The sequence below is a fragment of the Pipistrellus kuhlii genome, unplaced genomic scaffold (genome assembly GCF_014108245.1).
Source record: "Pipistrellus kuhlii isolate mPipKuh1 unplaced genomic scaffold, mPipKuh1.p scaffold_m20_p_24, whole genome shotgun sequence".
In the NCBI taxonomy this organism is placed as follows: domain Eukaryota; kingdom Metazoa; phylum Chordata; class Mammalia; order Chiroptera; family Vespertilionidae; genus Pipistrellus; species Pipistrellus kuhlii.
In genome coordinates, this window is record NW_023425523.1 from 2,244,689 (window position 1) to 2,270,965 (window position 26,277).

A 26,277-nucleotide genomic window follows, 5' to 3' on the forward strand; every position below is an offset into this window, starting at 1 on the left:
CCCCTGCTCTGTCACCCTTGCTCAAGTCACTTACCCTCTCTCCTATTTTTAAATCTGTTTTCTGTTTTAGTCTTTGTCCCCTTTTCATAATGTTTCAATATAGTGGTCAGAAAGATTCATATGCTAAAACAGGGGTAAGAATGGCTCCTTTGCTCAAAAAAAGTCTAATAATTTCACATCTTATTCAGAGGAAAGCCAAAGCTATTAAAGAGCTTACAAGCACTAATCTGCACGCCCGTCCTGTTAATTACCAAACCTTTTCTCCTTCTACCCTCCCTTTTGCACACTGTCCTCCAGTGGCCTCCTTACTGCTTCCCAGATATTTTAGGCACACCCCACCTCTGGGCCTTTGTATTTCCTGTTTCTTTTGCCAAAAATATTTTTCCCCAGACGGTCACAGACATGTCATTCAATTGTCATTTTAGTGAGGGCCACCCTGCATAAAATGTCAACCCCTTTAATGCTCCCTCATACTTCCTCTGCCCTTATTCCGCCTTAGCAATTACCATTAACTAATAGACTGTATGTTCCATTTATTTATTCTGTTTATTGTCCATTTCCCTCACTAAAATGTAAGCTCTGGAAGAGCAGAGGGTTTGTTTTGCTCATGATTGTATCCCAGCATCTAGAATTATGCTTCATCTTTATAGGCAGACACTCCATAAATATTCAACAATAAATGTTGAATAAGTGAAGTAATTTAGGAAGTCATACTGGTATAGCCGTTTTTCAGCAACTAAAAAAAAAAGTCTATTTTATAAACTAGGTAAAGCTGCTTCAGAACTGTAAACTTTGGATAAAATGGGCTCTAGCTTTTAAAAAATGGATATTATCAAAATTTTAATGAGTAGCTGTCTATGAATTAGACTTATTAATATTTTACCTTCCTCAAAGAGTGTGATAGCTTACAAGATTGAGGCTATTTCATCATAGTCTTCTTTTTTGTCTCTTGGCAGAATGTTCTACTTCTGTGAAATTCTAAAATCTTGTGCAACAGATACTTTTTAAAAAATCAGTTTATCCATCTGAAGTCTGAATTATCTGTCCAGTCACATTAGAATAATCTGCCATTTGCAACAGAATCTGTTTATTAAACTCCTTTCAATTTTTTTCTTAAACGATATATATTATTGTTAGTGAGTAGCTTTGCTATATACAGAATCAAGGAGAAGCATTTATTTGCATGCAAAATATTTTAATAGTAAAGAATTAAAAGTAAATCTCAATTGTCTAATCCTAGCATTCAATGGCTAACTTTATAATTTGAAAACTTAGCCAAAACACTTTTCATGAATAACAAATAAAGGTAAAAAAATAAAATCATCTAATTACCTGAATACAATTTTTCATATAACATGTAGTTATTTCACATTTATACCAAAATATAAAGAAACAAATAATGTATGCAGACATTAAAAACAAATAATGTATGCAGACATTAAAAACCTCAGTTACAGTAAAAGTTTGGGGGGGGGGAAAAAGTTAACTATAAATTTTGTTATTAGCATCCTTATTCACACAGATTTTCTGAAATTAAACAAATAGGCTTCCTGCTTCCTTTAGCTTTTTTCTCCTATCCACTTTGGCAATCATAGCCCAGCGATCATCCTGCATCTTCCTCATAGCTCCAAACTTTGGCGCAGATCCAAGGGCTGTTAGAGATGAAGGGGTCTGAATTCAAAATAAAATCATAATATGTTTAATTAAAAAATTAAAATCCAGCTTTTGAAATTTGCTTTCTGAAATAAATTTGTAAGTTACCTTTTTTGGTGTTCTGACACAAAAATGAGAAGTTGTTGGATAATTATTCTTGCATAGATTTTTCGATTTCTCTTCCTCTGAAACCATGGTCTTAAAGAAAAATACAATATAAATTGGGTATTGCCATTATAAATATTACATGATTACATTTTTGTCTATATACCACGTATCAGGAGGAGGAGGGGAAAGTGAAGGATGAGGGGGGGAAGAAAGAAAATAGGGGAGAGAGAAGACAAAAAAAAAAGAGACAAAAAAGAGACTATGATAAAATAGCCTCATTCTGCCAAAGACCTAGATTTTTATCCTATTAACTATATTCCTGAAAAGTTATATAAAATACAAGTGCTTGTGAATAGTATTTTTCTAACTTCTATTTCAGTTTCAGAGTCTTTTTGTTACCACTTTCTCCTCCTCTTTCCCCCCAGCCTACTTACACAACTCACACTTAAGTCCTATATAAGAAGCATTTATAATCACATAAAAATTAAAATATCAGTTATCAATTTGAGTATTGTAATCCTTCCAAATAATACTAGGTAACACTTATTTAGTACTTTCTTTATGTCAGATATTGTTTTAAGCACTTTGCATATTTTAGTTTTAATACAATTTTGTGAAGTAGATATACTATTATCCTCGTTTTAAATAGGGGAGGAACTGAGACACAAACATTAAGTAACTTGCACAAGATTATACAGCTAGTTAGGGATGGAACCAGGATTTAAATCCAGGTAGGCTAGCTCCAAAATCATATATATAGATAGATAGATAGATAGATAGATAGATAGAGATATTGACTTCAGAGCATTAGGGAGAGGGAGAGAGACAGAAACATCAATGATGAGAACCATTGATTGGCTGCCTCCCACATGCCCCCTACTGGGGCTCAAGTCTGCAACCCAGGCATGTGTCCTGACTGGGAATCAAACCATGATTTCCTGGTTCCTAAGGCAATGCTCAACCACTGAGCCACACCAGCCAGGCAGAATCCATTTTCTTAGTGAATAAGCTACACAAATTTAGTCAGGTAAGCAATGAGTTCAAATTATCTTTGCCTGCTCATTAAAGTCACACTTAACAAAAACTTCAGAGGCTTCATGGAAGAAAAATATTCACATTTTCATGAATCCTAAGATTTTAGCAGAATTCAAAGTCATAAAGAATTATCTATTTGGATATGTTTAGACCCAGTATGCACCAACTGGCCGGCTTGAAAAAGAGAAATCATTTTGAAAATATTTTGTAAACTATCATTAAAGCTCTACTTAGTGCACAGTAACTGACATTCATTACTAACCATATGAAAATAATACATGAATAAAAAATTTGGCTGCAGCAATATTAAAAATACCCACTTTTTTTTTAATCCTCACCCGAGGTCTTGCTTATTGATTTTAGAAAGATAGGAAGCGTAATGGAGAGGGGAACCACTCACTGATGGCTGCTTCCCATATGCACCCCAACTGAAGATGGAACCCATAAACAAGTATATGACCTGACCAGGAATTGAACCTGCAACCTTTCGGTGTATGGGACAATGTTCCAACCAACTGGGGCACACAGGCCAGGGCCTAACCTTCCTTCCTTTTGTCAATTACAGCTGAGGATCTTTTCCATTGATTTTTAGAGAGAGTGGAAGAGAGAGGAAAAGACAGAGAGAAACATCGGTTTGAGGAAAAAAACATGGATTGGTTGCCTCCTGCACGAGCTCCGACCAGGCCTTGGGCCAGGGAGGAGCCTGCAACCAAGGTACGTGCCTTTGACCACAATCAAATCTGGGACCCTTTGGTCCATACGCTGACGCTCTCTCTATCCACTGAGCCAAACTGGCTAGGGCTAACCTTTCCTTTTTTAAAAGAAAAAGAAAATGCAGTAAAAGCTCCTTTATAACACTGTTGGAAAACAATATGATTAATTATTTCAAATGCAACTATATTATATCAAGTATTTCAAAATGCCATGTTTTCTAAATTTTAGAGAAATTATTTGAGCCCTAATAGCTTCAAAATGCTGTAAAAGCATAGGTTTCTGTAATAATAAAGTGCTACTATCTTTAGTATTGATGAATAATATTATGATAGATAGTTCTTTATCAAGAAATAAATTAGACAGTAATGTAAACAAATAATAAATACTGATTATCCTCAATGTGTTTACCAGAAGATCAGCAGATTCTGAACTATCTGAATTAATATCAAACTCAAAGACCATTTTTCTCTTTTTAGTATTTTCTTCAATGGGTGCATTCTTGTTTTCTCTTGGCTGGATTTTTAGTTTCGTTGGTGTCTTCACAGTATATGCCTACCCAAAAAGAAAAACAACACATTATCCCATCAAATAAGACATGTTGTTAACAAAGGCAAGTTGAGTCTTTAGTAATCAATAACGCCCCACTATTGTTAGCATGTTTATAAAGTATAAATTTTGGGTAAGAATTTAATTTAGATGTTCTCGGTAATAAAACTTTTATAACTTTCTGCAAAAAAAATATACAATTGTGAACTTCCTCTTTCCCTTGAACTTACTGAAGAAGATAGTAGAGGGAGAGAGTGAAAGGAAGAGAAAAAAAAAACACTAGTTTTAACAATCACCAATCTTAAGAGGGACTTTAATTTTTCTAGCAATTATTAAAACCAAAAAACTTAGTGAGCATTGCTCTCTCAACAAAAATCCTTATTTATAAAAAAATAAGTTTGCCAATTTTTTGTTGGTAAAGTAATTAACATTAGTCAATGTTTGTTATTCCATATTTCCCTGTAAGTTTCATAATTTTTAAAAAGTATCTTTATAGCCGAGACCGGTTTGGCTCAATGGATAGAGCGTCGGCTTGGGGACTGAAGGGTCCCGGGTTCGATTCCAGTCAAGGGCATGTACCTTGGTTGCGGGCATATCCCCAGTAGGGGGTGTGCAAGAGGCAGCTGATAGATGACTCTCTCTCATCGATGTTTCTAGCTCTCTATCTCTCTCCCTTCCTCTCTGTACAAAATCAATAAAATATATTTAAAAAAAAAAAAAAGTATCTTTATAAAGTAAGGTCAGCGAAATCAGCAAAAATGACAGAGTAAGAAGCTCCAAAAATTTGCTCTCCCGTAAAGCAAAGGAACTACTGATGAAAATGGTGTTAGCTGTTTCAGATCTCTTTGAATTAACCAAAGCTTGCCAAAATTGGAGCTCTTTGCCATTAACATTTCCTTGTCCCATCCTCTGCCCTCCAGCTCTGTGTCACTTTAACAAAGACAGCCCATATGCATGGCCCAGCCTGGCAGCCACAGACAGAGCAGAACAGAATCAGGGTTCTTTCCACGCTGTATTCCCAGAGGGCTGCCTTATGTGACTGGCTAGTGGTTCTCTGGAAGGCCTCACTTACAAGGCAGTTTGGTTTTTGACCTGACTCAGAGCTCACTCAGCAAAAAAACTTTCAGCTTGGTGTGTGGGGGTTAGGGAGTAGCATTTCTTAAAAACAATTACAGGCAAGTGTTTTAACTTAGCTCACTGAAACAAGGACTATCAGTTGGGGTAAAGGATAGGTTACATAAAATTTTAGGAGTACAGCTTGTGAATGAGATATCCGAAGGGTTTTTGGAAAGCTCTGACATACTCCTGAAAATATAGAAAGCTATGCACATGCACAGGGCTCTGAGTAGTGCAGTAAAGACCTGAAAGGCCTAAAGCTTTTACCTCTGTCAGATCTTGAGGGTCTGCAAAGCAGGAAGTGAAGGCTAAGGCTGACTTGTCAACTATCTAGCTGTGTGGGCGCCCTAATAGCCCGGGGCAAAGTCTGGGAGAGTTGTTGGTCTAAGCTTTTAAGGAGATATCTGTTCAAACATTAGCTGAACATAAAGTTAACCAAGTAGAGACTTCAATGAAACTATAAGAATATGAACTTTACAGGATTAGTTTAGAAAGGTCACTAAACAAACAATAACAACAAACCCAGAGGAGAGGGTAGAATCTGATTCCCAGAGCTCACATTGTATTATTCTTAATGTTCAGATTTCAAGAAAAAAATGAGCCAAACCGGTTTCGGCTCATTGGATAGAGCGTCGGTCTGCGGACTGAAAGGTCCCAGGTTCCATTCCGGTCAAGGGCATGTACCTTGGCTGCGGGCACATCCCCAGTAGGGGGTGTGCAAGAGGCAGCTGATCAATGTTTCTAACTCTCTATCCCTCTCTCTTCCTCTCTGTAAAAAATCAATAAAATATATTTTTTTAAAAATGAGACATGCAAAAAAAAAGAAAGGATGAATGAATTACCCATGAATTAGTTGAACATGTGGAAGGCAGCTAGAATTGAGCTACTTTGCTAGCAACACCTGCCCCATGAGCTCTGACTGCTCAGTAAAGAATCCAGCAGCAAGAAGATGTGGAGGTAACTTGGGGTAACACAGGAAAATGTCAACTCAGAACCACTTTCCCACATCGGGGACCTATACATTGGTGAATGCTAGAAAGCTGTCAAGATGCCATTAAGTTGTGAACAGTGACGGAAAAACACACACACACATTTCATGTTGGTATCACAAAAAATTGAAACTTGTAAGAAACTGGTTTTATATCTACTAGTACGTCTGATATGTAACACCAAATTTTTTTAATTTAAAAAATTACTACTTTTGAAATTTTACCAACCAACCTTTGGAAATGATTCAGATAAAGTACTTTTGGCAGGTGTCCTCAGATTGTCTTTTTTTCCTTTGGGTTTGCCATAATCAGCTGATGTGAAGTTTTGAGATATATTTTGTGAAGGAGCTGCTTTAGGATCAAATTTCCGATAATTGGTTGTAAGTGTTTCAGATAATGATGTCTGTATTTTCTGGATTAGACAACAGAAATGAATAAAATCATCATTAAATGTCATTTAAATTACAGTGTAGCAACTAGTAGGAAAAAACTAAAATTTACCCCCAAAATAAATTACATATTGATTAAATTAAATAATTAACTCATTTTTTGTCACTTTATTTTCCTATTTAAGATGAAAATGGTATCTGCCCATTCCTGTCTTTAGGGGGCTGCTATGAAAACAAAGAAAACTCTATCTGATCAAAAACTGAGGATTCTATAAACAAAAATCTCTATTCCTGGTGGCAAAATGCCTTAATCCGTGGTTTAGTCTAATAGTCTAAAAACTAAGGGCAATTTATACACATTTCCATTCATTCTCTTTTATGCTTTCATATATTCTCTTATCTATTAATAAATGTTAGCTTTTTCCTATCCACCAACCTCACCTCCCTCAAAAAAAATGGGGGAACAAAAATTATGATAGCAAAGAACTAGAGAAATTATCAGGAAAAAATGATAAAGTAGCTATTTGCTACAATTCTGAAAATAAATTGCAAATTTACTCTAAATACTTAAATATTATTTCAACTCAATTTATTTGGTTTCCTTCTCTCTGCCTTTATATATCGTTACCTCAGCACCTGACCCAGCTTTCCAGTAAAAACTAGTAACAATAGCTGCTTGAGTGGAACCCTATGTGAAACTCATGCCTATTACTTATTATTTTACCACTTTTGTTGGTTACCATCATCTCCATGAATACAACCAAGGCAACCACTCCCAAGAAAGAAGGAAGCGGCACACACAGCAAAAAGACGGGGGGGCTACACTTTCTCAAGGCTGGTGGCTGAATCTGCAGTGAGAATAGGTCACATTCAATAGGCTACAGGACCAGGACAGGCCACGAGTGCTATAAAAACACGGAATAGGAGTCAAGTGTGCTCTTTTCTCCGGGAACTTTTACTGCTTTGCAATGTGATTTTAACCAAATCATTAAGTATCTCCAAGGCTTAAATTTATCCATCTATATAATCAAGGAGCTAAATAAGGTGATTGGTAGGTTTCTTGACTAGCCTTAGTGATCTCACTCTATAGTCCATTTTCCAGTAGGTATGAATCTTAGTAACATTTTTTCACAGTTGCACTTCTCCTTTCTTTTCCCTAAACAATTATACATCCTAGTTAATAGCACAATTTTAAGGAAAACAAAGTTATTCTCCTTCGTGGCTTCATTAGTAATCTCCAAAACGTAACTGCTTTCATAGACAAATGTTTCTCCCCAGAAAGGACTGACAATGGCAACTGCACCACCATGTGGCCATGCGGGAGAATCCACATTTCCTGGTGGCCTGGTGGCCTAAAAGAAAATGCCACCGCCCCTCATTCTGGAACACTGAAATAACCTCTCCGTAACACATCCCCCTCATTCTGGAACACTGACATAACCCTCTCCATAACACATCTCCCTCATTCTAGAACACTGACATAACCCTCTCCATAACACATCCCCCTCATTCTAGAACACTGACATAACCCTCTCCATAATATTAATACATCCCCCCCATTCTGGAACACTGAAATAACCCTCTCCATAACACATCATGGAGATATATGCACTTTCCCACAAGCTACCTTCTTTTCTAAGCTTACACTTCCCGTGATACATATATTCAGAACATTCATGATTGTCTCTGTTGTACTTTTTAAGCACTTATATGGTTATTTCCTATGTGCTAATAAGCACTATTTTGAATGCTTTACAAATACTATTTCATTTAATCCTCAAACTTTAGGAAATAGCTACTCTTATTACCCTTTATAAATGAGGATACCTACTAAGGCATAAGAAAGTTAAGTAACTTGCCCAAACTCAGAAATGTTTGATAAACCTAATGATTATAATATAGACTTTTGATATTTCCATAATTTTAGAATAAAGAATCACAAATAAAAGCATATTTACATTATTTCTTTTTTCATTTTCTCAATATTTTCCAGATACAATATAAGGCATTTACTAATGTACTTGATTACAGATATAAATAACAGGCATATATTAGTGGAATTATACACGAGTCAAAACAACTTTATAACAAATTGGGATATATACCTACATAGTATGAATACATTCTATATTTGAAAATAGATATTAGAGTTTAACCAATTTATTTACCTTTATCTGACACTTCTCTTAGACTATTACCTAATTCTGCTGGCTAATTTTAATATGATAAGAATTTCTTGAAATATTTTTTAAAGTGCCTACCACAGTATTTGGAACATATGAAGCACTCAATATTCATCCAAAGGTATATTATTTCTTTCCTTCTCTTTCTTTGAACCCAAATACAACAAAATTGTTGTATCCAGCGGTTGCCAACCTTTGAACCTCACATACTACCAGTGGGTCCGTGGACCACCGGTTGACAACCGCTGGATACCTAAAACTCAACTGTTCTCAACTACTGTCACTTTCAGTTTATAGTCAACAGCAACCTCTGTGGGGCCTAGGACCGACTACATCACTGCGTAGAAAGCATGTCTAATCCTTAAAACTTGCATTTAGAATTCTTCTGTAATGTGTCAGAAGCTGAGGGAGGTAGCCCCTTCCACATACCGGTGCTTCCTTCCACGTGTAGGAAGTAACCCCAGGATACATTCCTAATCTGTTTTCTTAGGGGAAGAACAATGACTTAATTGGATAGTGAATTTGAAAGGAGAAACTGGACAAATACAGTTTAAGCCCTTCCTTACTCTTACTCTTGGGTACCAGAGGAAGCACACATTCTGCTCTCCTTTATGCCGTATGTTTCACAAGAGCAGCCATTTTAAAGTGGATAACTTGTCTCAGTTCAGATCTACTGTGACAAAGTAGACAAAATGTCTAATTTGGGATTTCAGGATTAAGAAATCCCCTTTTCTTCAAATAAAAGCTACATTCTTCAATATTACTAACAAAGATATTATTTTAGTTTTCATTGTCTTTCTCAGTTGGTTCTGACTTAAGAAAAGCAGGATATCATTTATTTAGGCCTCTCAAACCCAAAACTAGACATAATCTTACGTAATAAAAGAGAAGCATGCAAATTAACCATCACTCTGCTATACCCACAGCCAATCAGAGTGAGTATGCAAATTAACCCAACAAAGATGGAGGTTAGAAGCCTGTTATGAGGGGAAGGGGAGAGCGGAGGGAGCTACAGGAACGTAGCTCCAGACAAAAGCAGGCATGTGCCTGCTGCCAGGCACCCAGCAGCCAGGGAGCAGGGACTTGCTAGCTCCCAGGCGGCTGGGAGTGAAGCCAAGGGCCTATTCTTGCACAAATATCGTGCAATGGGCCTCTACTCTAAATATAAGCTTTGGAGTTTTTAAGGAAAATATTTTGCCTTTAAACATTGGAAAATACTCAAGAAACACAAATGTACCTATCTAATTTAAGATAATACTGTAATTAAACTTATAGATGGTTGAAAACTTCTCTAAATCTCCAAGTGACAACTGCTTTAAAGTTTTTAGCAAATGCTTTTTAATAAGTAGCAAGAAACAACTTAGGAAATAAAATTGTGTGATATATTTCAAATGTTTTTTTTCCTAATTATGAACAAAAACAATTTCTAAGTAAACGTAAGAAAGTGAATTGGTTATAAAGAAAACTGAAAATTATATAAAACTCTTACCTTGTCAGTTTTTTCTTTGAGAGTAACTGTGTTTTCTTTTGCCCCTTTTTTGAGTTTTTCCTATTAAAAATGAATATCAAGTACATACAATGTAATCATTACTATTATCACAATGAATGTTCCTATTATCAAAGAAGTATGAACAAGAAAAAAATACTGACCTACAAATTTTATAAAAATAATAAAAAATTAAAAAATAAATTAGTTCTTCTCTACAGGAATGTTATTTAGTTTCAAATATCTTAAGAGTAAGTCTCTTAAAAACTTTAATCAGAACTTTCTCATTCATAAAATGAAGTGGATGGACCAGATTTATAAAGTAAGGAAATACACACAGGTAGCTAACTACAAAGAACTGCTAAGAGATCCGAAATATTATATGCCGTTAGAGGTAGAATTCACTTTTTCTCTGTGTTGTTTTTGAATAATGAACTTTCAACATGAAATTAAGAGATGAAGGATAAAGTATAGAAAAACAAAAAATGCTTGGGAAATAATAAATCACTTTTACTGGAGATTAGGGTGATAAGGGTGTATCAGTAATCTTACAATTAGTTACTTTATAATGCCACAAAACTTACTTTTTCTTCTCTTTCTATTTCAAGTTGTTCCCTAATAGAGGAAAGTTCATTTTTGAGATTGGATAGTTCAGCCTCCTAAAGAAAAAAAAAACACAAAGTTTTTACATACATATAAATGCAAACTAGTGTTTCAAATAAATTTAATTTTATAGAGAAATAAATTACTAATATATATACTTTAAGCCTACTAATACGAAGGCTGCTACCTGAACATAACTAAAGATTTCATTTTTACAGTATTTTATAGTTTACCAGATGCTCAGTGCACGAAAACTCACGCACTCGGGGTGGGGGATCCTTCAGCCCGGCCTGTGCCCTCTCCCAGTCGAGGAGCCCTTGGGGGATTATTCAACTGATCGTTTAGGCCCGCTCCCCAGGAGCAGGCCTAGGTCATAGTCTGGCCTCCCTCTCCCTGCTGGCCAGTTGTTCTGCTGTTCAGTCAATTTGCATATTGGGCTTTTATGATATAGGATTCTAAAGAAATATTAATACTACATATCTCTCCTCCTCATTCTCTCCCAATCTCCCCCCTTCCCAGCTCTCCCAATCTCAATCACAGCTCCAAACTTATTTGTATTATAACTGTAGTTTATAAGCATTCATTTGTGGGGGAAAGAGTTCATTCAACCATTTCAAAAAATAAATTGGAAGCCTATTTAACTATAAGATTCCTTTTAGATCTAAGGTTGTTTTTTTATTCTACAACTCAAACATCATATCAAGCCGTAGCCCATTTGGCTCTGCAGTTAGAGCGTTAGCCCTTGGCCTGAAGGATCCCAGGTTCAATTCTGCTCAAGGGCAGGTACCTCGGTTGCAGGCTATGGCCCTTGTCGGGGAGCTTGCAGGAGGCAACAACAAAAAATTATGGCTTTATTTAATATATGTTGACATAAAAATTGGCTTTTATGGCTACTGATTCTGTATCTCACCAAAGATGCTTTCACTGATGATTGTTCTTGTTCTCTGCTCTTATAAAGTCCTAATTCTGAGTCTCTTTCTTCAACGATTTTATCATATTGGTGCTATATGAAACAGAAAAAACATTTTAGAGCCCAAATAGATTATGCTTTAATATGCTTTAATATGACTGGTATCCTTGTACATTTAAAATTTAAAGAAAACAATGACTATGAGTTAAGTGATGTATATTTTTAAGCACATTTTTGAAATTTTTCAATTGCATAAACAATGAAACCTAGATAACTGTCTTGAAAATAACAACACATGAGCAAGAAATTATTCTTTTTAATTGGAAACACTGAATTTCTTAATTTTAAAAACAGGACCTCTTAGAAAAGTGGCTGATTCCAGATCTGAAGTAGGAAATACATGATGAGTCTTAAATGTTGTTATTAGAGAAAGCAAGCAAGCTATCAATGACTATTAAAGTCAAGCCAAAAAGAACTTGTACCAGTGTGAAGAGGTTCCCACTAGCCAAAGATGAGACAACTATAAAAACTGCATTGGGCTGAAATATGCCAAATATGTTTAAACCTGTAAGTTCACAAACTTACTTAAAAGTTTTTTTTTAATCCTCACTGGTTACCTCATAGTAATGTTCTATCCCAACAATAATTTTTAAAGATGAATAGGTGGATATAAGTCACCTGAAGAGAATAAGGCTTAATTTGCTAACAGAATTATTACTTTAAACAACAGTAAAAAATAGAGCACACTCACAAATACAACACACATTAAGCTTTTCATCTATTTATTCCACTGATAAAAATTCATTTAGCCTTATGTATGTTAGACACACATAGAGGATACAAATATTAACAAAACACATATCCTGGATGGAAAGTGCTATAAGAGAATACTAGGAAAATTCAGATAAAGAATGACCACTTCCATCCATCATAAGAGATTTTCTCAAAGTAACACTCAAGGTAAGCTTTGTGTGGTTAAGATTTAAACCCAGAGAATTGGGAGATCAAGGGCATTCCAGTTATAATTATCTACAGTTATATCTATAACTATAAATTTCTATAATTATCAGAGAAAATTACCACTTACCATTTTTCTGATATATCAGAATGCTATATTAATTTCACCATTTCATGCATAAATATGGCTTCAGTATATAATTTTCATTACACAAAATGGAAAAAATTACCTTATGTTTTTCCATAAGTGCAACCATTTCAGCTATTTTATGTTGACATCGTATATCAATTTCCTTCTGTAATCGTACCGCTTCATCAGCTGTTGCTTTGGCTTTCTCAACCTATCAAATCAATTAAGTGTTTATTAAAATTAAACACAAAAAACAAATTTAACTTAAACTTAGAGACCATATATTATTATACAAAATGTAGAGACCATATGCTAGTATATAAAATGCAGAAATCAAACACCAGGAATTTAGAAAAGCCAAGTAAAGAAATGCATTACTGTATTGGTTTATTACAGGGTGCTCTATCAAGTGAAATGACAGTATAACACTGTAATGATCATTTAATCTTTTCAAAATAATTGTATACTACTCAATACTCAAACAGAATAACAAGGATACTTTTAGCTTCTATAAGAAACTGTCCTTAATATAAATTTATTAATCCTTTTAAAAGTCATAATTTAAAAATCTTTACTTTTCTCTTAAAATGCTACTTAATAAACAGAGTTTTAATATAACAAATTCTCACACATATTTAATTTTCCTACCTCTCCCAAAAGATTTTCTTCTGATATCTTTTTGTCCTCAATTTCTTTTTTATAGTTGTCAGACATCTCTTTAAATTTTTGTTTGGCACCTTCTAGTTCTGACTCTAATTTCTTGACCTTTGTGTAAAAAATAAAAAAAAGTAGCATGAACATTAGTAAATGCTGTGGATTTTTTGACAATATTGTTCATTTTAAGGTTCTTCAAATTTTTAAAGATTACTTATTCATGGAGATTATAGTTGGATCATTTTCCTTTTTTCATTTGGTAAAATGTTTTGTTTTGTTTTTTTAATCCTCACTCGAAGATATTTTCATTGATTTTTTTAGAGAGAGAGAAAGGACTAGAGTGAGAGAGAAACATCGATTAGTTGCTTCCCATGCATATCCTAAATGGGGATCAAACCCGCAACTTAGATATATGCCCTGACTGGGAACCAAACCGAAATCTTTTGATATACAGACATGTTCCAACAACTGAGCAACCTGGTCAGGGCTTAATAAATTTGTAAGTGCACAATGCATTATTGTTGACTATAGGCACTATGCTGTACAGTCGATCTCTAAAACTAATTTGTCTTGCAGAACTGAAACCTCATACAAATTGAGGAATAACATACAAATTGAGAATTCTTATATTCTCATCTATTTACTACTATTTTTAAAAAAATGAAAATAATGATTCCAAATACCTTTATCTCATAAACATTCAGTTGCTTGCTCTCTGCTGTACCCTTTTTTTTCAAGGCCTTATTCTGTTAAAAGTTAAAAATAAAAAAATTATGTTTAGTACTCAGGTGACTCAAATTTGCACTGCCACCTTGCCCAGACTGCAATTACTACAGGAAAAGAAAGCATTATTCTCTAAAACTGAAGTGAAAAAAATCTTTTAAAATAATTTTGTTATTGAGAATCAATACATACCTCCTGTTGGAATTCTTCAATATTCTTGCTTTTCATTTCAACTTGTTTCCTTAAATTGTTACACTAAAAAAAGATAAATTATAATTATTTTACTCAATATTCTAGTCAACATAATTTCAAACTAATAAAATATTACATAAATATAGAAGTCACTTAAAAAATAATAGTTAAATGATTCCATTAACATCTAAAATCATGTGAATGGGTACAAATTTTACTAACAATTATCTCAATACAAATTTGAAATTTTTAACAATTCTTAATATACTTAAAGAACATTTGAATTCAACTACTTTAAAAACAATTCAATTTTCATTTCTGAGACTTCTTGTACGTATTATCTATAGGGGAGGGAAATAATATAATAGTCTGTCTCTTCCTAGCTACATTTTAATTCCTGTTTAAAAAAATATATCAGCTGAACACTTTTTTAGATCTCACTTTTTTTAATAACTCACATATCTGGGTACATATGCAGAACTGGAAAAAGAGGTATTGGCCCCCCAAATATGTGGAGTACCATAAAAGCAGCATACATTTCCAAAGGTCCCTTCATTACATATATGTAAATCATTCTAATTTCCATTGAAGTAGAAAGAAATTCTAATGAAAAAAATTTTCATCTCCCACATAGGCACAAAATTCTGTTAAATATTTTTCTTACAACACTCACTGTCCCATCTCACTCTCCCTTCTTTCTGAATAAGCTAATGAAAATTAAAGTAACTCAAATTTTCAAACCTTTTAAATTTAAATAATCTCAAAATGTAGGACTAATTAAAATAAATACGTTTGGTGGAATGCCCAGAAATCTTGAAAAGGTATTAAACTATCACAGTTAATTTTTAAGTAAAATAACTCTTATGCAGAGTAATAATTTTAATCATCAGAATTCTAGGTAGGAAAAAAAAATTGGTGTTATTAGAGGCCAAAACTACAGAAAGTGAACTATACTTTCCAGAGGACTACTATTAGGGGTGTCGAACTCAATCAGAGAAGGGGCCAAAATCTAAAATCCAGCCTAAATCGCGGGCCAAATGGTTTACTGAACAGTCATAAACTGTCATTGTGATGGAAACGCAGCGGAGTGCAGTGATGACAGCGCGGTGCGGGCCACATTGCAAGGCCTGGCGGGACGGATTTGGCCCGCGGGCCTTGTGTTTGACACATGTGCATAGAAAGTCAGGTTTAGGACCCAGGTGGAGTGAGGTACAGAGAAGGGAAAAGTGAATTGGAATAGGCAGCCAGCAAGAACACTTCACATAAATGAAGCAGAAATTTTTCTGCAGTTCTCTAGAGTGATGGAAAAGATGTCTAAGAATGATTTAAAAAAAAAAAAAATCCTGTCACACTAAAGATATCCACAACAAATGCAGCTGCACAGAGTATGAAATTTTGCAAAAGGGAAGAGATATCTATGAGGAATTCAATAAAACTTTGTTCTTTAAATCACTGTGCAAAAAAATCCTGAACCCAGAGCCACTTCAAAGACCTACAATAAAAATTCTACATTACTCCTCAAAGCGTTCAAAGGAGAATTGAGATTTATATAAGGACTGCTGAAAGTGTAAAGGCTAGTCCTAGCCAGTTTGGCTCAGTGGATAGAGCATCAGCCTGTGAACCAAAGGGACATGGTTTTGATTCTAGTCAGGGCACGTACCTCCCAGCCTGGGCCCTGGTTGGGGTGCACTCAGGAGGCAACCGATCAATGTGCTTCTCTCACATCCATGTTTCTCTCTCTTCCATTCTCCCTTAAAATATATCCTCAGGTGAGAATTAACAAAAGTGTAAAGGTTGGCCCTAAAGAATCTATTCATACTTTGTTACAAAGTCTCTACTTCCAAACCTGTTGCAATTTGATACTACCTTGTTTTCTAATATCTTCATTTGTTTATCTTTTTTTAAAACTTCACATTCAAGGCTTCGAACCTAAAAAATAGTATTTGACATCAGATTTAAAATGTTAATAGAATTACTATTTTCTTCTACAAGTATCTTTTAGAAATAGAATTATAAAACTCAACCTTTTGTTTTTACAAAAATATTTATCAGGCCCTAGCTGGTTTTGCTCAATGCACAGAGCATCAGCCCTCACTCAGACTGGCAGACTGAAGGGTCCTGGGCTGGATTCCAGTCAAAGGCACATACCTTGGTTGCAGGCTGGATCCCTGGCCCTGGTGGGGGTACATGTGGGAGGCAATCAATCAATGTATCTCTCTCAAATCAATGTTTGTCTCTCTCTGTCTCTCTCCCTCCCTTCCATTCTCTTTTTAAAAAAATTATATCCTTAGGTGAGGATTAAGAACCACAAACAAAAATTTATCAGCACTCCCAGATTATTTCAGTATCCTTTCTTTTAAAAACTGTCTTCGTGTCTTTGTGTTCATGTTTATATATTAACTAGAGGCCTGGTGCACCAAATTCATGCACAGGAGAAGGGGTGTCCCTCAGCCCATCCTGCACCCTCTCCAACCTGGGACCCCTAGAAGGATGTCCTATTCCATTCTTACAAATTAAAATATTTCCTGAAATAAAAAAATAATTGGATCACCATTGTCTACCAAAACAAATAAAATTTAAAGTCAGCACCCAGAACAGTTCCTAGCCCATAGTAAGTAGTCAATAATATTTGTTGAATGAATGAAAAAAAACAGTTAAGGCCTTTACAATCTAGTTTGATCTATTTTTGCACAATTTTCTCCACTATATATGTTATATACTATTATCTTGTCACATACTTAGTACTATTCCACTTTCATAACATTCTTTTCTAAAGACCTTGTTCCTATCTCAACTTATTAAATCATATCCACCAAAGCACAAAATGAACTTATTACTCAGTTTATCAGTATATTCTATATACTAAAGTACGGGTGTCGAACTCAATCAGAGAAGGGGCCAAAATCTAAAATCCAGCCTAAATTGCAGGCCGAATGGTTTACTGAACAGTCATAAACTGTCATTGTGATGGAAACGCAGCGGAGTGCAGTGATGACAGCGCGGTGCGGGCCACATTGCAAGGCCTGGCGGGACAGATTTGGCCCGCGGGTCTTGTGTTTGACACATGTGTTAACTAAAGCATAAGCCATTTATTTAGCCTAAAAATGTAAATCAACATTAAATATTGAGCATTTATAAAAGAAATTTAGAAGTATACTACTCTTTCTTCTAGATATAAACTATGCAAAATAAGCAAATTTTGCCCTATATTTTAAATTTCAATAGCCTATAAAAGTCCCTAGTTAACTAGTTATTTATTCAACAGTATACATCATTAATTTTTTAAATATGTGGTATTGCTTTTATGATTGGAAATTCTGTGATATGATTTATTATAAAATATAACATACATTTTCCTCACTCTTGTCCAATTTACATTTAGCTTCATCTCCTTTCTGCTTTAGTTCTTCTCTCACAGATTCCAGTTCATTCCTTAAAAGAAATAGAAGCGTGGCAATGAGATAAAACTTATATTTTCATTTTATTCCCTTTCTGAATTCTAAAATGATTAACTTTAACTTTATTGGTTTATATTTTCATTTTGCTGGGTAGCTTTTCATGCCTTAATACTAATTTGGCACAATTCACTCTCATATTTAAATTACACATTTATTTTTAAATTAATTATCTGCACACTTATAGTTACTTTTCTATTTAAAAAAAACTCCTGGAAAGAAATGCTTGTCCTAATTTAAGTCAAAATTTCACTTTACTGTCATAAATTAATCATTATTCTAAGACATAGTCATAATTTTATTAAAATAAATTAGATACATAAATACAAGTGATTTTAATGAAAAACTACATGACTGAAAAATCTGCATACACATATAACCTTATATATGTAACAGAGTATCTCTAGAAACATACACAGGTAAGAGTGATACCTCTGGGGAGAGAAACTATATAGCAGAGACAAAGGCAAGAAAGATAGTTTTGCTCAATTTTATTCTTCATTGAAATAATTATTCCTCTGACTCAATAAATTCTACTTAACTTGAAATTTATCCTATCAAATTCAAAATAAGAAAAAGATCTATATTTGCTAAGATGTTTACTACAGTATTACTTATGATAGTGAAAAACTGTAAAATATAAATATCCAAAAATATAAAAGAATAAAAGTAAAAAATGTCATATCCACTTGATTATCTGGGATCTAGGCATTACAATAGACGATTGGGAAAATGCCTAGAAACATGGCTAATGCTTAAAATAATATTTTTTATTTCTCTTCTAAATTTTCTGGCATGATTAATGTATATTCTTAGTTAATAAATAATACATATTGGAAAGCTATGATGCTCTTAAAATTAATGTATCTAATCTCACTATTTCAACACTGAATATAAAAGACATTATTACAACATTATTTTTAAGAATTCCAAAGCAGTAATTTAAGTCTCATTTTTACTTTATATTATATTCAACATAAGTTTAATCTAAATTAACTATAATAAATTAATAGAAAAGAATACTAAAATCTTTGCCAGACAAAAGAGGCCATCAACTCATTAGTCTTGCCTTAATTGAGTTTCTGTTTCTTCCAGATTTTCTATTTGTTTCAATGTCCTTTCTTCTTGCTTTTTGCTATTCTAAAGAAATAATATTATTCATATTATTTATCCTGTTGCAACAAAAACAAAATTGAAACTAATATTTAAGACCTTTATCAGAATAAAATTCATTTAGTTATATATAAATCAAGAGAATGGGCCAACTTGTACAGTTCCACACTACTTTTCCAAACTTCATTTCCTTAACAATCTCTATTCAACAGCTAACAAAACAAGTGTTATTTGCTGTTTCCCAATGATAGTTTGAGACACATCCTTTGTTTATATTGCTGTGACTTCTAGGAATGTGTTTCCACTCACTGTTACCTACTGAACTCATAATTACTTATCTTAAGGCTAAAATCAACGCTGCATTTCTCTGAAGCCTTCTCTTCCACCAAGGCCGAAGTGATCCTATGGATGCAGGTAACACTTTGTCCCAAAAGCAAGGCATATACTATTTTATTTAAGCTATTTGAGCATTTTTAAGCTATTTGAGCATTTTTTTTTCTCTTGAGTTATAAGCTCCTAAAGAGGATGACCATACCCTCCAGTGTCTCATATGAATTACTTAATACTTGTTGAATACTTTATATAAATCTTGATGCTTAAAATTAATTAACTTTATCATTGGGTAGCCTCTATATTCTGTTGCTCATTATCACCATGTAAAATCAGTATGTATATTTTTCTTCTAAAACAAAGTATCACCTCTAAGATAATTAGACTTTGAAAAGTGAATGAATTTTTGGGTCATCTATTCTAACTCCCTAATTTTACAGGTAAGAAAAATAAGTCATTGGTACTTTCTTTTTCAACTCACATTAATATCTTCTTGCTGTTTATTAAGTTCTAAGGCCATTTTACTTCTTTCTTGTGCCAGTTCTTCATTCTCCAGTGAAAGTTTGTTGCAACTTGCAGTCAGTTCAGTATTCTTAAGCCTATTTTTTAAAAATACATCGTATCAAAATATTTAAGTATAAAATTATATGATGTGAAATTTACTTCATAATAATCTTAGAGGAAAGCAGGGATTATAACCTATGGTTATAAATTAAGTACCATATTTTTCGGACCATAAGACGCACTTTTTTTCCCCCAGAAGTGGGGGGGGAAAAGTCCCTGCGTCTTATGGTCCAAATATAGCCTACACATATACTTTAAAAATAAGTTTTTTTACTTGCCCGGCTCTGTGTGGTATCTGTGTGCTTGCCTGGCTCTAAAATGGTTCTAAATGCTGCTGTTTACTTTACAGGGTTGATTACATGTGTTTATGACTGTGATGTTGGGTTTTAATGCACATAAAATATTTTAGGACACTATTTGTTTCAGAATCTTTTTTTCTTCATTTCCCTTCTCTAAAAACTGGTGTGTCTTATGGTCCGGAGCGTCTTATGGTCCGAAAAATACGGTAAGTTTGGCCACTTCTTAATTTCTGAAGCTGGGTGACAGGTACATGCTGGTTTATTACATCCCTACTTTTTACATGTTTGAAATTATTCTATAAACTTTTCATGACATCATATATTTCTCTGCATACTCCCCACACCATTACCCCCCATTACTTTTCCACAAATGTTAAAAACTATATTTTTTTCATGTATTTTTCTTTCTAATAGACTGTCTCTTAGAAACTGTTTTAAGCTTCTGATGAGTTGATTAAAGTAATATATGAGGCATGACATTTTAAATTAAAATAAAGAAAACGAGGTTTAACCTTTGTGCAAATACTTAAACTGCTCTAATAATAGGAGGCCTCATGCTCTGCCTTGGAAGAGAGATTACTGCTGTTATTGGTTGCAGCAAGGATCAATTTAAAGTGAAGGGGAATGTGTGGCTCTAGGAATGATTTCAGGAGCACTTATTATCTCCTACTACTTTAATGGAAATTCATCAAAAAAATAGATAAAAGTTTATGTTCAGTCTCTTCCCACATCCCCCCTCTCCCTTTTTCCCCAAGAATCGTCAGTTCACTCCCCTTCCATACCTCTGATTCTATTATATTGAGAACAGTGGGGTGTGGGGAAAGGGCAGAGGGTGGGGTGGGAACTTTGTGGAGGAGAGCAATGGTGAGAGGGGGGGGGAAAAAAAGGAACATTTGTAATAATATGAACAATAAAAATTTATTTTAAAGAAATAGATAAAAGTTTTCATTAATAAATGAAAGGTTGAAAAAGCAAATAAATGAAGATAACAAATTTATACCAAAGTATAAATAACTAATCAGCCTATTTATCAAAAGGGGTTTTGGTTATTAGATAAACTTTATCCAGAACCCCTAAAAAAGCACTGTTGAATATATGTCCAGAGGGAATGGGAGCTGAAAGAAAAGAAAGAAGATCCTGAATAAACTACTTGCTTCTCATTTTTATGTAGAGCTGAGAAGCAACCAAAAAAAATTATGCTCACCGCTAGCTTGGCTACTTGAGTTTACTTCTCTATAAATAATAATAATATAATAATTTTTCCTCTCACTTTTTCTCAAAATTAAACTTATTGAGTAGATAAATCATTCAATTTTATAATTTATTTGGACAATGTAAGAAATAAATTTGTATTTTCTCACTGGCATTTCATCAATTCAAACCTATGAGATAATTTAGCAAATCAATCAAAATAACTACTAGTTAGAACTCCAAATAAAAATGCTTTTTTCTAAGAAACCAACTATCTCTAAGAAATGTTTCATCTTAAGCAGTACTTAACTTTCTGATGAACTTTTTATGTAAATGATATGTACTTCCCTTAGCAATAAAATTGATAAATTATTTTGATCTTTATGAATAAAATACAACTTTAAGCTCATTCAAGTAAATATTGAGCATGATTCACTAATTTAATATTAAATACTAGAAAACCTAATAAGCTGTTTCATAGACAGATAGAAAGCATACTTCTCATTTTCAAGCTCAGTTTTCAGTTCTTGAACCTGTTTTGAATACTGTTGTTCACTTGTGGCAATGGTAGTCAATTGAATTTCCAAATCATGTACTTTTTTCTGAAAAATAAATGTGTATAACCATAGCAAATATTTTTACAATTTTCTCATTTAAAAAACGTGGTCACTCGATGCAAGTAGGTCATTTATTTAGCAAAAATGTGGTAAAAATATATCAAATTTTAAAAATTTAAATAGATTCAGTGCCATAACCATTATAATTTAAAGCAATGAGCAATGACAAATGTAATATAAGTAAATTTCATCTTGATATTCTGAAGCTCAACCAGTAAAATTATATTTACACATTTTAAAATATTTTTGTCACTTTTACTCTATCACATAACTTCAATTAAAATGCTATATAGCCCAGCCAGCATGGCTCAGTGCGTGAGCACCAACCTATAAACCAGGAGGTGAGGGTTTGATTCTGGTCGAGGGCACATGTCAGGATTGCTGGTTTGGTCACCAGTGGGGACATGCAGGAGGCAGCAAATCAATGGTTCCCTCTCATCATTGGTGTTTTTATCTCTCTCCCCCTCCCCCTTCCTCTCTGATAGCAATAAAAAATATTTTAAAAAATAAATTAATTAAATGCTATAATATTAAGAAGAAACATTAATAAAATCAGCATCTTAAATACTAAGCTGTTATTATTATAAAAAGATAGTTACAATGTTGTTATGGTCAGAAAACATACTTTTTCAAATAAATGACATTCTAAAATTATAACATGAGCACTATAAAAACTACTGTAAACTAATAACCTAATAAAGGCTAACTTTTAAATATATTGATTAAGAAATACTCAAGGTATCAATAAATGTAATTACAAGCCATGGCATTGTGTACATACTATTGATACCTTAAATACTGACCTTTCCCTCCCACATTATATATAGCACAAAATTTGTGCATGGGGAGGGGGTGTTCTTCAGCCCAACATGCACCCTCTCCATTCTGGGAGCCCTCAAGGGATGTCCTACTGGCGGCTTAGGCCTGCTCCGTGGTTCTCTGCTCTCTACAGACCTGCCTGCTTGACGCCACCACAGGCCCTGGTGTCTGCTCTCTGTAGGGGACTGCTTGCCCCTCGCTGCCAGGGCCAGGGCAAGCAGGGCCCTGCTGTCTGCTTGCTCCCTGGGGGGAATGTTCCTGTCCCGCCCCCGGCTGCTTGCATGGGCGCCAGTTAAGAGCACCTGGGCTCCAGGGACGTTCCCACCCCGCTCCCAGCTGCTCCGAAGCTGCGCACATAGGCCTGGTGTGGCTGGGGTGTTCCTGGACCCCAGCTGCTCCTAGCCTAAGCACAGGCCTATAGGCTCAGAGCGGCCTGGCTCTCAAGGCCTATCCCTGGGACCCAGGCCACTTGGCACTGGTGCACAAGCAGCTCCCCCACCCCCAGCTGCTCTGTACCTGTGTATGCAAATTAACCTGCCATCTTTGTCAGGTTATTTGCATACTCATTCCTGATTAGATGGTGGGTATTGTGGAGGTATGGTCAATTTGCATATTTCTCTTTTATTAGTGTAGATGGAAGTTTTCTAGATGTGTTTAAAATTGATCATTAGCATATTAAATGTAGCAGGAACATATACTTTAAAAGGAAATCTTGCTCTGATTGGTTTGGCTCAGTGGATAGAGCATCAACCTGTGGACTGAAGGGTCCCAGGTTTGATTCTGGTCAAGGGTATGTACCATGGTTGCGGGCACATCCCCAGTGAGGGGTGTGCAGGAGGCAGCTGATCGATGTTTCATCTCTCATCAATGTTTCTAACTCTCTGTCCCTCTCACTTCCTCTCTAAAAAAAATTCAATAAAATATATATTTTTAAAAATAATAAAATAAAAATAAATCTTGTGATAATGGCTATACAATAATATATTCTATAATCTATACTCTACTAATAAAATATGTGAAAGAAAAATGTATCTTTTATAAACAAACCTCTCTGGTTTGGAGAAGACCAGTTAGTTCTTGTTCTGTTCCTTTTAATTCTTCAACAATTTTCTCAAATTGTTTCTTTTCATCTAAAAGCTTTTGGTTTTCTGCCTATTTAAAAATATTAACAAATCATGACAATCAAAGTACACACATATTCAAAATAATCAAACTTCCTAAATAAAGTTGGGGAGAAATAATGAGTTTCCCTTTGGCTAAAATTTTTCTTAAAAGAAAATGTTTGTCATTATTAAGTAAATTCCAAAACAAAGTATGGACAGACCCCTGGAATTTTCTTATTTAAAAAAAAAAAATCATACAGGCCATATGAAGTCAAACCTCAATTATGTATAAATCACTCCAATTTATTAGCACTTACTAGTCATTCATTATTCTATCAGTCCTGTTTGTCCTTATAATTACACAAAAATGTGCTTTACTATAACTTTCATGCAATAGTCATTATTCTGCCTTCTTTGATCACATAAAAGTCTAATTCCTCTTTCACATGACAACTGGTAAATATTTGAAGATAGTTATCATTACTCCCTAACTTTTCTCTTAACTATTCTAAAATCTTTAAGAATATCTTCATTCTTCCTATGAAACAGTTTTAAATTACATCATTCCATCAGAATGGGCTCACTTTGTTAATATACCATCTTAACACAATGCAGGCAGATCACGAGCATTCTTGTGTTTTCATATCACACAGTGTTTTACATAACTGTTAAAGGCACGTCTTAAAATTAAATACCCATTGCATTTTGAAGTATTTATTACATGTTCTTACAAGCTAATATCTTTTTAAAGTATGATACTTTGTAAAATGTTTTTTGTACTCGTTCAATAGAAAACTATCTGGGCACTGGGTAAAGCTAGCAATAAAACTACCAATGTGCAATGTGTTAAGTAATATGCCAAGAATTGAATTCATCATGCTAGATAACCAAGGGTCAGCAAACAGCCCACAGACCTAATCCACCACTGCCTATTTTTAATAAAGCATTGCTGTAATATAGCCAATCTGTTTATGTATTATCTATGCCTGTTTTGCCCTATTAATGGCAAAGTTGAATAGCTTCAAAAGAGACCAAATGGCTCACAAAGCATAAAAATTTACTAAAAGGATAACAGGGAATATTATAAATAACTCTATGCACAGAAATCTTGACAACTTCAGAGAAATGCATTAATTTCTCAAAAATCACAAACTACAAAATTCACCCAAGATAAAGCAAGTAACCAGAGTATTTCTGTAACAATGAAAGAATTTCTATGTCCAGATGATTTCACTGGAGAATTCTACGAAATGTATAAAGAAAAAAATAACACTAATTCTACACAATCTCTTTAGAAAATAGAAATGAAAGAAAAGCTTTCCAATTCATTTTATGAGGCCAGCATTAGCCTGATTCCAAAAGCTAAGACAATCAAAGAAAACTACAGGCAAATAACTCCCGTTAACACAAAAACAAAAATGTTCAATAGTCTGTCCAATGTGGCTCAGTGGTTAAGCAGGACCCATTGACCAGAAGATCATGGTTCCATTCTGAGTTAGAGCACATATAAGAATCAACCAAGGAATACATAAACAAGTGGAACAACAAGTCTCTCAGTGTCTCTCTCTCTCTCTCTCTCTCTCTCTCTCTCTCTCTCTCTCACCCTTCCTTCTTGTCACATTCTTTCAGTCAATAAATTAAAAAATTGTTTAAAAACCTCTAAAGACATGAAGACAGTTATCAAAATGTATAAATATTAGTATAAGTAAGAATGTGTCTTTATTAAAACCAAAGGTCATTTTTAATAGTTTATCTGAAAAAAAAAAAACTAACATAAAACATCTATAGTGTGAGAGTCTAAGTCGGTAGTTTTGAAAAGTAATTACTCTATATTAAGACTTACCAAGGTTTTTTTCAATTCTTCAAGTTCTACTTCTTTGTTATTGTTAAGCTTAGTCATCTCTTCTAAAGCAAGCAAAAGAATATAAATGTGTTAAAAGCTGGATTAAAAGACTAGGAAAGGAGAAACAAGAATAATACCATTTGAAAGGGGAAAACTAAGAAATGAATTCATGTAACTAAATCACCAATTTTCCAGCAGTGTGCTGTAAAAAGTTTTTAAACATAATTTAAAAATTATTTGATAAAGTTTTTGTATTTACAATTAACTTTAACTAACTTGGTTTACACTGATTGAAATGGGCAATGAAAAGACAGCTTATATCTCAATATTTAAAGAGTTTGAACTTAGTCAATGAGATGGCTCTTAAATTTGTAACACAAAATAGTCAGGTTTGAACTACATAATGAACTGAATAGTCTTTCTTAAGGTTTACTTTTTTTTTTCTATCTCTGAAAAATCAAAAAAATTATCAAATAATGAATATTAGTAAATGACAAAGAAAAAACTACATTTTATTCTGAAATAGTGTTTATGTTTTTAGAATTGTCTAATATT

At 34.0% G+C, this 26,277-nt stretch overlaps 1 protein-coding gene across 1 annotated transcript in view; it reads right to left on the bottom strand.

The window, feature by feature from the left end:
* Positions 1 to 1,079: 1,079 nt before the first annotated feature.
* SYCP1 (synaptonemal complex protein 1) overlaps positions 1,080 to 26,277 on the bottom strand; it is a 50,423-nt gene continuing 25,225 nt past the window's right edge. The window contains exons 16-33 of the mRNA XM_036452843.2: positions 25,723 to 25,784; positions 23,824 to 23,928; positions 21,839 to 21,942; positions 19,768 to 19,885; positions 18,913 to 18,983; positions 17,739 to 17,820; positions 16,255 to 16,317; positions 14,389 to 14,451; positions 14,157 to 14,219; positions 13,468 to 13,584; positions 12,920 to 13,030; positions 11,733 to 11,825; positions 10,804 to 10,878; positions 10,223 to 10,282; positions 6,394 to 6,573; positions 3,919 to 4,062; positions 1,762 to 1,851; positions 1,080 to 1,671 (exon numbers count right to left, since the gene is read on the bottom strand). Coding sequence (XP_036308736.1) covers positions 1,534 to 1,671; positions 1,762 to 1,851; positions 3,919 to 4,062; positions 6,394 to 6,573; positions 10,223 to 10,282; positions 10,804 to 10,878; positions 11,733 to 11,825; positions 12,920 to 13,030; positions 13,468 to 13,584; positions 14,157 to 14,219; positions 14,389 to 14,451; positions 16,255 to 16,317; positions 17,739 to 17,820; positions 18,913 to 18,983; positions 19,768 to 19,885; positions 21,839 to 21,942; positions 23,824 to 23,928; positions 25,723 to 25,784 — 1,739 coding nt within the window. The 3' untranslated portion in view covers positions 1,080 to 1,533. The remainder of the gene's footprint in view (positions 1,672 to 1,761; positions 1,852 to 3,918; positions 4,063 to 6,393; positions 6,574 to 10,222; positions 10,283 to 10,803; positions 10,879 to 11,732; positions 11,826 to 12,919; positions 13,031 to 13,467; positions 13,585 to 14,156; positions 14,220 to 14,388; positions 14,452 to 16,254; positions 16,318 to 17,738; positions 17,821 to 18,912; positions 18,984 to 19,767; positions 19,886 to 21,838; positions 21,943 to 23,823; positions 23,929 to 25,722; positions 25,785 to 26,277) is intronic.